The sequence below is a fragment of the Nothoprocta perdicaria genome, unplaced genomic scaffold, assembly GCF_003342845.1.
Source record: "Nothoprocta perdicaria isolate Ctin4 unplaced genomic scaffold, notPer1 scaffold_15, whole genome shotgun sequence".
NCBI lineage: Eukaryota > Metazoa > Chordata > Aves > Tinamiformes > Tinamidae > Nothoprocta > Nothoprocta perdicaria.
In genome coordinates, this window is record NW_020454649.1 from 2,452,269 (window position 1) to 2,465,404 (window position 13,136).

Here is a 13,136-nt window from a genome sequence, read left to right on the forward strand (position 1 = left end):
TACCATTTCCAGCATAAAACCAGCACACAGGAGTGCCAGGAGTTTTAGCGTAATGAGTTTTAATCTAAAATGCAACCACTTCAGAGCACTCATCACAACTAAATACACCCTTGCAATCATCTTGTCTCTGCTCTATCTAGTCGCTTGGATCTCTCTGGTAAAAAGTTCTTGGTAGGAAACTGCTGAAAGAAACTTAGAGAAAGGTGGTCATGTTTTCTACCAATCTAACAAATCTAATTATGGGTGAATTTCTAACAAATTAATCCATAGGAATAGAAATTAATTAACCCATAGGAATAACTGGTAGGAATAGAAATTAATTTCTAACAAATTAATCCATAGTAATCGTAAGAGGTTGCTTGCAACAGAATAACCATCACTCACTCACAGGGGCAATATATTTACAGTTAGAGGGGAAGAACAGCACTAAAATAAATAAATTTAAAAAGCCAATGTAGTCAGCACCAGAAAGATGCAACTGCTTCCTTTGAAAAGGAGAAAAGGAGACAGCACTTTATAGTAGGGGTACTGAGAAGATGATGGCCTTTATTTCTCCTTTGTCAAATTGTAAGGCTTTAAATAATCTTTCATGGTTTAGAAGTCTAAACATCTTTCAAAACTATCACAAAGCAGATGAGATATCAGGTAATAACACGGTGAAAAGCTCCATTTTCAGATATCTTGTGAAAACATTTTCTCATAAAAATGTATCTTAGAAGCCACTCAAAGAAAAACACATGAATAATATCATACAAAAGGACAAATTCTAAATCAGCTGTATAAATTCAATATAATTTCAAAGTTATCAATTAGTCAGGATTCATTCTAGCAGAACTGAATTTTTCCCTAATGTACTTTAGGAGTAGGAAACAACTCTCCTTACATCATATCAGTTTTGCACATTGGTATATGATATCTTTATGTCCTCTTTTGCTACTGATTTTATCAGTAACAGTACAAACAGATTTACTGTTAAGAATGTGTCAGTGCYAAGCTTCCATATGGAAGCTTGATTACAGTGCAAATCAGTACAAACAGATTTACTGTTAAGAATGTGTCAGCGCCAAGCTTCCACATGGGCCTATTTCCTAACCCCCATCTAGAGGAGACCAGCAAGAGGATCGTACCACAATCCTTGAAGTCCTTGTATAAAAAACTATCAAATGCAAGTTTCTATTGCACTTGCCTTTAATCACATGTAGGTTTTTTTTTTTTTAATTGAGCGCCAAAAGAAATATTCGGCACAGTCACTTCATTATAAAATCTACTGTAACTACTCTAAGTGTTCACACACACACACACACACACACACACAGAGAAAACCCAGCAGCTGCCTTAAAGTACCTTCTCAGATGCTCATTTCATGCATTGTTTAATTTTGAGCTTTGTTTAAGAATTCTGATGTTTGTCACCTACCTAAGAAATCTGCTAAAAATTTAATTAAAGTGTATGTTCCAGCGGCTCTGCTGGTCAAATGGCACCCAGATTTTCTCATGCACTGGAGAGGGGAATTTTCAACGAGTGGCTGACAAAGTGTTTTGCCAAAGGTTATCATTAACCTCTCCCAGCTCAGTTTCTCTTCTGACTCTTACTGTAAACTCAAACTCCTGCACGTGCCCCTCTTACTCAGAACTAATGCTATCAAAACCTTAATGTTTGATTACTCACTAGTTGTAAAGGCAAATGCATATCTTAAAGCAGCTAATAAGGGATTTTAGAAGTAATCTTGACTTCACTTTTCATGAGTACTGCAATAGAAGCTGGTTTCTTGAGGCATCTTTACCGTGGCATTAGGAAGAACATATTGCCTGTTAATACCAGTCTTATGCTGAAAACAGATTACAGGCCAGGAGATCGGGATTTTCTTTTGGCTTTGCCAAGGAATTGCTGTCCAGCACCTGGCAATTACCTGACAAGATCTTAGTGTTGCCAGTTCCACTTCTGCAAGATACGTATCACAGGCAAGTAGAAGAATAATTCATAACTATGAAGTACTGCCAGATTGCCAGCGCTTTACTACAATGCAATGGACAGACTTGCAKAAGCTAGCCTGCAAGCAGACTAAGAGAAGCACTGTTTAAATGCCTGACCTGTTGAGATCGATCTTCCAAAATACAGCACAGCCCTTCACTGTTTTTGCAGTCAGGGTTCAGTCCCCTTCTGCGCCTTCACTGATACCAGCTCTTTTGCTCCTGTGAAGCAGTGAGATGGACTTTCAAACTAAGCAATCTGATCAGTCATTTGAGCTTGATTTTTGGTTTTCAAAAGGATTCAGGTGAACAGGATTGATGYCTGTAATGCACTGATGAAGGAGGCAAGGCTGTACAGGCAGCACAGTTCAGACACAACTCTAGCTCTCATGAAAGATTACAGCTACAGAAAGGAGCTAAAAGATTTACTATATTATTAGCAAACTTCTCAACTTTCAAGCTTATGCTCTGCGTGAAATACTAGGAGCTAAGCAGTACTATTACGACATACTGATGACTTGCAGAAGGTTTGGCAATGCTTTTGGTCTCACTTTGAAGATTGCTTTAGGTTTCTTTCCAGGAACTTCAGGACTTTTCTCTAGGTTTTGGGAACCTGGAGATGTACCTGTAAGCTATTTGTTGCTTGATGCTCTAATATACCACCTTCAGTGTTTCAGAATGGTCAGGAGATAACAAGCCGCTGCAAGAAATGCAGAAGACTTTAAAGCACTCAGTATGAGGTGAACTATAGTCTAGAGGCCTTCTGTAGATGTACAGACAGGTACTCTTTAGAGAAAAACTCCTTTTTGCTGCAAATCTTAGGAAGGAATTTGGATTTTTAAAAATGCAGGAAGTTATATACTAGTTTCAAAAAAAAATTCAAAAATTATTACTTGGCTATAATTATACAACTAAAGATTGTTTTTGCAAAGTTTGGTAAGACTGTTTGCATAACAGCTGGAATCCCAGTACATCATAACAGCTACTCAAGGAATATAAATATACAAAATCCACTTTGACTGCAGCTATTTTTATTGACATAGGCCCTCCAGTATGCAAGGTTTGGTAACACACCTATCTCTTTCTTAACCCTAGCATTACTGTTACACTTTTTTTTTCTTTTCAAAAAAGACAAAAATAGTCAAGGGGGGAAAAAAAAGTGAGAAAAAGTGAGAAAAACTGCTTACAGTTTTCATTACAGACTTGTGCCTTCTTCACAATCATTTGTAATATACCAGACTGAGATAAAATTTAGGGTGGGAAACCACAAGAGGTAGACTGTTAGTACTGAAAATAGAAAGAGTGCGCAAAATTTCCAGATTATGCTCACAAAAAAAAAAAAGTCTCACACCTCGGTCATTTCAAAAAGATTTTAGAAGAGACAGTTTGAAGTCTTAAAGCTGCTGTAACTACAATTACTTTAACACATCGCTTCTATATTCTCTATGCCTTTATGTTGCTCCTTGCGCTGGTATGGTCACTTCCACACTGATCCCACCCTGACCCATATCCCACCCATATAGTTCTGTGAAACCAATGCGTATTGTTTGCAACCTCAGTTACCAGCCATTCAGTTGCCTTTGCACAATGTGATCTGAACTCRTATTTTGAAAATATCATGTTCCTCTCACCCTCTAAGGCATTAGAGACGGCTGTTAATTAAGGCTAACCGATACTTTATGGCTTCCTCCCTCCCCCCCATGTCAGTAATCTTTATAGATGGGTTGGATTAGTCCTATCAAGGAACTTGGTCTGAGCTGCATTTCTAGATCTCAGTTATTTTAGACAATCCCTATAGCTCACTGATGCTACTACTGAAACAGGCAGACATTTCTTATTAGCAAAATGCTGCACAGAGCTCTGCTTATCTGGCCTAAAGTCCACTATTTAGAAGGATAGCAGCCAGAATTATTCTGTGCCATTTATTCCTCTACATGAAAGCTATTCATTAGACTGAGTCTAGAGTAGCTAAATCCGAACAAAATAAGCTATAATAATTGAACTGTGATAATAAGCAGCCATGAAATAAAGAGATTGCAGAGCCTACTGTCTCTACAGGACCTTTACTCACTTTTTTTTTTTTTTTTTTTTACCCAGCTAGAAGATTTGGTTACCTAGCAAAACGAGAGCCATGAATCTGACTGCTCTCACAGCAAAAGCTAAGGAGAGATGAGGACAAATATCTAAAACCAGATCATCACCAGAAAGCAAATTTGGGTAGATAACAACAACTGTTTATTAGTCAGCTTGATCTGTCACTCCATTTTAATTTTGTGACTTACATAGGGAAAATGCACAAGTATGCGATGTACCTTATTAAATTCCAGTTAGCAAYCTTGTAGAGCAGACTTGAAGCACATTCCTAACCTCAAAGGCAAACTCCTCAAACCTCTAAGTGGGGAATCAACACATCCAAAGATCTCTCTTAAATCCACCTTACATCATTCACTGAAGAGTGAAAGACAAAGCAGCCTAACAAACCTCATCTGGGGCTTCTAGGCATGATGTCTACCTGTGGCTGGTTTGCCCCCCCCGCCACTCATCGTCCTCCTTTCCTTCCTGCTAGCACAGCAGTTCTCACTTGCAAAGTTCTCTCTCCAACGAGAGACTCACTTGATGAGCCCAACTGGGTTCCAGTGCATTTCATTTTTTTGCCCTTAAAAATGTTCACTCTTCCCATGTTGAAGCTTTAATATATACAGTTTTTCATGAACTATTTCTTTCATAGGAAAAGATGGACATAACCAAATCAGTCAATATGCATCTGAAGTAACAGTTTACAAATGAATATAGAATTAACCTGCTTTTGTTCTACAAGAGTTTCAATTTTCCAACTGAAAGCTTTTAGAGCACAGGAAAAGATTAATCTCACAATCCAGAAAACCCGCTCTTAATTAGAAAGTGTGAATTTCATTTGGAGTTTTCATAAAGACTTTCTTTACATCTTGCCCATATCATGTACAATTGTTTGTTATAAACACTTTCTGTTCTTTAAAGTGTGAAGCAGTAAAACCTGTTGCAAGTGAACACCAGAGGGAGCAGTAAACATTCCTCTGGTAGGTGTTTTTTAAATTGCAGATGGAACAAAAATATGCAGGAGACCTTGGGGAAAAGCTTAGAAATGGTTTCTGTAGGCATCATTTACAAACCACAATGTATTGCTAATGCAGGCAAATTCCCCACCGATGTGGGTCAGTAAGGAGTAAGCAAGTGCTGGGACATACAGAGGCGTGAATGATTCAAGTTTATCTGTGCTAGGCACGCATACCCGTACACCACTTCAAAACGACACCAAAAAGGGATTTTATAAAGTCTTTGGAGAATACAAAACATTCACAGAAAATGCTATGTGCATTTAGACAGATTAGGTGAAACTGAAAATATACTCAGCACTGAAAAAAAAAGAAAAATGTGGAATGCAACAAAAAAAGGACATTTTTAACATTATATATAAATATACACAACTCAAGCTACTCAGTGGAAGAAGACAGGGTAAGAATGTAGTTGAGATGCATAAGAAAAGAAGAAATGAAGGATTTATGTACCAATATGTCAGCAGTGATCACACAATTACAGAGTGATCTCAAATATTGCTCTACTAGCCTGCTAAAGCCAGTTATGGACACTTAGAAGAATGAGAACAGAAGCATGGCAAAAACCATAAGAAAGCAAAAAGGCCATGAAGCATCTTTGCTGCCAACTAATACTTGCTCAAAACAAACTCTCCTAAAAGCCAAACTGAAAAAACCAAAAACCAACAAAAAACCCCCACACACCACCACCAGCACCACATCTCACAAAAACAACCAACAGCTTCATTCTACAGTAGTATTTATTTATTTTACATTCCACAGTAGTAGAGTACTTGTCACCAAAACCCACAAAGTCACAAGTGCCCTAGTTTTCATAGAATCATAGAATGCCGAAGGTTGGAAGGGACCTCAGAGGTCATCGAGTCCAACCCCCCTGCTCACGCAGGGTCACCTAGAGCACGTGGCACAGGGCTGCATCCAAGCGGGTTTTAAAGATCTCCAAAGAAGGAGACTCCACAACCTCTCTGGGCAGCCTGTTCCAGTGCTTTGTCACCCGCACAGTGAAGAAATGCTTCCTTAAGTTCCTGTGGAACTTCCRATGCTTCAGTTTGAAGCCATTTCCTCTAGTCCTATCCCTGTCCACCACTGAAAAGAGGACGCCCCCCTCCTCCTCACTGCCTCCCTTGAGGTATTTATACACGCTGATCAGGTCCCCCCTCAGCCTCCTCTTCTCCAGGCTGAACAGGCCCAGCTCTCTCAGCCTTTGCTCATAGTCTTTGCCGCATGCCCCGAGAGTTTCACTTCTCTGATAGAGAATCAGAAATGTTCTTACCAGATCTACCAGTCATCAGGATATAGCTGGCTTCCCAGACTGCCAAATTTGAGTATGAAACTTAGCCTGCTGACCTGGGACTCTGCTAAAGTTTGGTTCTCCATCCCATGCTGAACACAGATATCCAGGGCCTATCAGTCCGGAGTACAAGCGGGTCCCTGTAAAGCACATGCTGAGGAATTGGATGTTTGCAACCAGACAAGAGACCAAGTTAACCTTCAGTGGATGCCTGCTTGGCAGGCAACTTCAATGCCTGCCTGAGGAATGGTAGTCAAAACCCGTCATGTCACAAAGCTTTTAATTTAATGAAAACATTTTTCATTCCTCATGGAGGAGGAAAGACTCTAATCCCTGTTACTCAGCACATCTGCTCTGTGAAACTGTCAGATGAGATCTGCTGACAGGGTGATGAACTGAACTTTTTACTACTTTGATTCCAAATGTTCCTACAGAGGTCAGCACTTTATGTTGGTGCAAAACAGTGCACGGTTATGAGCACCACTGATGCCCTGTTGCTTGGTTATCTTTCTATAAATTCCCATTAGAAAGCTTTTATCACCAATTTAGAAATCAGTTTACCTTTATATTCTGGACTGGATAGGCAATAGGGTTAAGTGGAGATGACAAGTGGAAATGGAAACATGAAAGATACAGAAGGTCCTAACACAAGAATGAGTAAATCTTGTATAAGATGTTTCCACCCACAACTTTGGAATAACACGTCTGGTCACTATGTGCACTGTTCGCTCAAATCCAAACACACAAATTTGTCATGAAAGAAAGGACTCTTGAAGAATGATGAAGGAAAATCTGGAGTTCTGGGTATTTGGTGTATCTGTAATTCTGGCTCCTGTCATGGCAAGCACTTAGCACGGATGATGTGCCATGCTCCGAATCTGTACCATCTGCTGTTCATTATCTGACAGGCAGCAACATGCCATCTCTCCACTAGCTCATTAGCTGACAAAAGCCTTATCCAGTGCTCACATTGTTCTTTCTGTAATAATCAAACACAAAGATATAGAAAAGAGCAAAGAAAAGAGGAAATAAGATGAGAGAGGACATTATGTGCTTAYTAAGAACATCATCCTGCTCCTAAATCTCAAAGAGAAAATCCTTCCATTAGGATTTCCATGTCTGAAACATGCATGTGCACACATATAGACACTTTAAAGTTCCTTTTCCTCAGGTTCTCTATTTTTTATCATTTTGGATCTTCCATTTGCGCTAAGAGACTGTGGATGTCAGGTGGCTAACGATATATGCAGTTTCCATCTTTTACAGTATAAGCAATAATCAACAGCTACGATTTCAACAGCAAAGTCTGGTTGGCAAGAGCAGTCATCTACCAGAGAACAGAAGTAGCAGTGAAAAGCGCACTAACATTACAAAGAAAACTGCATAACATATTTGAGTGCACAAGCTGATTAACAGGCTGTGAAACAAGAACCAGCAGAGCTAGGGGAAGCAATTACAAATGGGTTCTCCAGGAGATGGACTGGAGATGGTAGGATATTCAAACAATCAAGAATTGGAAATACTCATGAAACATTCATATTTCTATGGTCAATTATTTTTTTTTTCAAGCTCAATTAGTGGATGGGAGAAAAAGCCAATGAGATCCTTTGCTTCTAGTAGAAACAGTTCACAAACAGTTCACTGTCTCAGGTTCCTGCCTCCCTCTTACGCCTTTTCCCATCCCTYCTTCCCAAACCAAACCAAAATTTTTTATGTCACCAGCTCACAAAAGACAAACCTATACTGAAGGGTTCTGTGCAGCACGAGAAGTGTTAAAGTGATCACCAATTAGGGCACAGGGAAAGCAAGCAATATGACAGATGGTACAAATTCTCATAAATGTGGAAGATGGAGGGACAAAAAAAAACACACACAAGTAAAACAACACTGTTAACATAGAAGGCCCCGCAAAGCAGAGTCAGAAAAGGGGGGCAGGGGTTGTAAAACAGAAACAACAACAACAAAAAAAACCCCACCACAGACTGAAGAGACAAATCCCAAATAGACAAGTTGAAAGTAATTCTGCTTTAATTCCTTCTTCRCATCTCACTTCTTCCTTATACTTGTAAGGAGGTGAGCTGCAGTGGGAGGTATAAAATGCTAAGCTATCCTCCAGTTTCTCAGAATACATAGCAGCAATTTTCACACATGGGCTGCACACAATAAGAACCAGAACTCATGAGCTGCAAGCATTCATGTTCAGAAGGGCACAAAAACGGTCATGTTCTACTGAAATGCAACTGATCAAAACGTTCCTGGACATACACATTCGACTGCAAGGCAACACAAAAAGTAGAAAGAGACTTTGCACCTGACAGCACAAATGCATGCAAAACTTCCTCAGTGCGCTTGCCAAAACACAGCACTCTTGTCTCACAGAAGTGTTAGTGTGCAGCCCAATCTAAATCCTGCTACCAAAATCCTATTCACAAACACTTTAATGGAAGGCTAAAGCCTTTAAATGCACACTAGTTATTCAAAGAGAAGTCAGACAAAACAGCTTAAAGCTCGGCTCAGGCTAGTAACATGCTGGGCACTCAGCCATCTCGTGCTGCTCCTGCAACTCTTTGTCTTAACTATCAGCAGCTCAGCTACTGCAAAGCAACATCCCAGTGGAAAAAAAAAGGACTTCAATTTTGCTGCACGATAGGTTTTAATAAGTAGAGTGCTATATTCTGACAGGGAAACAAAGACAGGCCTAAAAATTACAAAATAAAGATTTTAAATTGATTCACAAATATGTGTGTGCGCATGYGTAAGTGTGTTTATATATATATGCACACACACAGACATATACAGATGCATATACATATGTATGTATAAAAACACACACCTCTGATGCTGAAATGATACTTTCAAGTATGGCTGTCCTTTGCTGAGTTACTGTGATACAGGTGACAATACACACACTGCTACAATGAGACCACCAGAGGCGACGCACACTTACAAATCTTGAATATCAGTAATTGTACTGACTTTTTAGCAGAAACACCTGCTGTTCGTGAAGTGAGGAAGACTAATTCTTGTCTTTCTACATCTGACCTTTACCCACCCCAAACACACACACACACACACACATTAGGGCCAGAGTTGAATATTAATCATATTGCACATTTAAAACAAAACAAAACAAAAACTCACATTCTGTTTAACTTCCACTTCATGACTGAAAATTGCTTACATATTAAGAAAAATAAATGTTAACAATGAGGCTATTCAAACTGGTACAGGTACCCAGGAAGCTGTGGCTCCATCCTTGGAGAAACCCTTTAACACCAAATTCAGACATCGGTATTTTTGGTCCCTTYCTAATGCATGGTGACTAGTTAGGGACAGCTATAGCAATATCCATAGRAAACAGCCCATTTTCAAAATTCATCAAAAGAGCAAAACAAATCTCGTTTTAGCTACACACGCTGTATGTATATACCTACATAAACTAAAAGTGACTGAAATTTCTCTTTAAACCAGGTACTTAGCAGGATTCAAAATGGACTATTTCATGGTTTATCATGAGATCATTACTGAGATAGTAGAACAACTTCCAGAACTCAAAATCAACAAGTAACAATGCAAAAGAGGCCTTTCCAGTCCCCTTTTACTTTGCCAGCCTTCTGTCCCAGTGAAAATTCTCCCTCCACTCCACCTGCCAAGGAAAGAAGACCCTGGTGAAGGAAATCATTTCCTTTGGAGACAAGAAATTATTTGCAAGACAGGGCAATGTGGCATAAGCTGTGGCTGCACAAGCCTATTCAGCATCCCCTCAGCACAAGGGCAATAATATTAGAGAAAGCCCTTGGCAGTGTTCACCAAATTAAAAGCTATTAACTAATAGAGAGATGCAAAATGGGCAGCTCTGGATTCTTCTCAGGATACTCTACAGACTCATTTGCATGGATTTTTTTTTTTTTTTTTTTTTGAGGGGGTGGTGGTGCAGCAGGGGTAGAATGGGGCAGGGGAAGGTAGATTTAATTGAGTGCTGTCTTTATGCTGTTCTATTGGCTTTTGTGACCTGCTAACAGAAGACCAGCACGCTCTCAACAGCGGAGGTGAATTTGTAGCAGCAGGTAGCTGTAGTCTTTACAATATAGGCCAGTGTGCTGAAGCAGTCACTCTGAGCACCATCCTTCCACTGGAAAAAATCTAGAAATGGTCTGACTCCGTAAACAGAGGTTTGCATCAAACAAAGCACCAAACAATAAATAGACCAATTTGAAGAACCTCAAAGACCTAAAATAATCAATAAGTCTGTATATCTTCTCTAACAGGAGCTACATTAAAAAACTGCCAGCAGCCTTGTTACTTAAGTAACACGCGCTGCAGAACACACAATTAATGTTGYCTAGCCAAGGCTTGTTATAGTAGGCACATCACAGCAAGGGCAATGGTCACTTACGGCACTCCTTCTCGTCACTTTCATCAAAGCAGTCTGGCAGCCCATCACACTGCCAGGCCCCTGGGATACAGCGCCCATTACTGCACATGAAGTTTCCTGGAATGTTGCATTCATTTGTGAAATTATTCCCTGGCAACAGTTGGCTCTCTGCAAGAGAAAAGAGGAAAGGTTACGGGAGATTAAAAAAAGACAGCAATCACTGAGCAAGCTGTTTATCAGTAGATAAATCAATGCAAGACAAACCTATCCACTCTGGTTATTTTGACGTTACTTATCAGTATCGTCAATGTGGCACTTACTAGCATTTTTTTAAATCAATGTTTCACCTGTTCTCCACTAATAACCCCTTCACCCCCCCTTAATTTATTTTTTTCCCCTCCCTCCAATGTTATTTTATTTCTAGGAACATACAGCCAGCATTGTTTGTATTCTCAGGTCAAAGCAAAGTTTGTTAAAAATCTTTCCTTCTTCAAAGGGTCTAAACACAAGTAAACCAGTCAAGGCTACAGGAACATAGCTCCGTACGCCCATGCTTGTCAGTTCAATATTACATTCACAGAATATTTACTTTTTACCTGAGGGCTGGAAACCAAACCAAGTAGCATATTGGCTAATTCATACAAGCTTTTCAAATCATTTTTAAATATAATATTGCTAGTCAGAATTAGAATCGAGTTTCCTGGTCCTGTTCCTGGTCCTCTGGCACACCTCTATCCACTGACAGGTAAGACATCTAGCATATTAGCAAACCTGTCAAGGGGAGAAGGTTTAGTAGCAGGACACCACATTCGAAGATAGTAGTGTAGCAGGAAACTGGGCAGACTTGCCTTTGAGGTTGAACACACTTCTAACGAGYAATAGATCAATCTGTTGTGTTTTCAATCTTGTGTGTTACTTCTGGAACGCAGGTACCACAAATGCAAACTTAAATGAAGATAAATACACTTGGGTGACTTTAGTAATCAGAAGAGATTAATTCACAGGTTGGACTTGGAGAGTAAGAGCAGAATTGACATTCCTAAAAGAACAGCAGCTCCATATGTGGCTCATTGAACAAAAGGGAAACTGCATGACTGCACCTTGAGAGGCAGGTGCAACAACCTTAATCACCAGCCACACACACATCCAGTTTAGTGCTCCTGCCACAGTGCCCCCAATAAAGAAAGAAACAACCTGCCAAAAACAAGGCCAGGTTATGCAGCTGGCAATTTAATGTCTTTTTGCTTTTATCAGTTTCCTTCAAATTCAATTTCAGTCTCCATCTCACTGCTTTTCCAGTGAAGCAAGAGTGTTTTTCTCTCTCTGCATTGCAAAAAGGTTATGACATGAAGCATACTGGAAAATGCTCAGCTCTAGCCCATTCTAGTACTGCCATCACCCAGAAAAATGCCTTAAACTCAGCAGCTGTTTGGGGAAAGCTGTACCCAACTGTACTTCYGGCCCAACTACCTAAATACAAATCAGTTGTGAATATCGTTTGTCCTTGGCTATTCCAGCAGTGAAAAACTGAACAAATACAATACTTCCAATAACAAACTCCAGGCTAGGGCGGTCTCTTAAAGCAYTGTTGCTGACACCAAGTTTTGCAGTTTTATGTTCAACTATTGAATGTATCATTAAAAAAAAAAAAACAGTGTTCAAACACATTCAAGCCCATCTTTGTCACAGACCTGCACCTGATATGCAATTACCAAAGCAAAAACACCATGGAGGCAGTGGTGCAGAAAGTGAATCTGCCAAACCGTACACACTCTATTATCACCTTATAAGTTGTTTGCTAAGAACGTGCCCGTCTGCAACTGGAAAAAAAAATACAGTAATAGTACAAACTAAGGTATGCCTTTACTAGCTTGTGATATGATAGACAAATATTCTTTTTCACATAACAATACAGACAGCATGCCATGTTCTGAAGTTTATTTATAAAACATCCAAGAGGTTCAAAAGAAGATCCTAACTCTCTTTCCCTTCCCACCTAAACAATAGGTTTCAGCTCAGCACAGTACCTGTGGAACACTGTTCCAGCACTTGTCATAGTAGCTGTTTTCTCTTAAAAACTTAGAAATCTCAAATGCCCATCTGACAGCAAGTTTCTGATGTAAAATTGAACTTTCAAGCATCACAAAAGAACCAGGAATTACCAATGCTCTTGCTCTCTCTCTCTTGATATCTAAGCACCCAGGCAATATATTTAGGCAGAAATAACATAAACAGATCTCATACTTATTTGTGCTTTTGCTCTTTGCTACCTTCTTCTAACCGTCTTGCTGACACGTCCCATCTAACCTACTCTGCTTCCATTAAACTGGAGCTATTCAAAATCTTGCTGTTAAAACCTAAGTGAGACCTCTTCTAGACTCTGTGGCAAGTCATTAACTACAAAGAGG

At 39.6% G+C, this 13,136-nt stretch overlaps 1 protein-coding gene across 2 annotated transcripts in view; it reads right to left on the reverse strand.

The window, feature by feature from the left end:
• The window catches only part of LDLRAD3 (low density lipoprotein receptor class A domain containing 3), a 91,292-nt gene that overhangs the window by 53,050 nt on the left and 25,106 nt on the right, over nt 1-13,136 (reverse strand). For both annotated transcript variants that reach the window (XM_026034765.1, XM_026034764.1), the window contains exon 2: nt 10,750-10,896. In XM_026034765.1, coding sequence (XP_025890550.1) covers nt 10,750-10,896 — 147 coding nt within the window. The remainder of the gene's footprint in view (nt 1-10,749; nt 10,897-13,136) is intronic.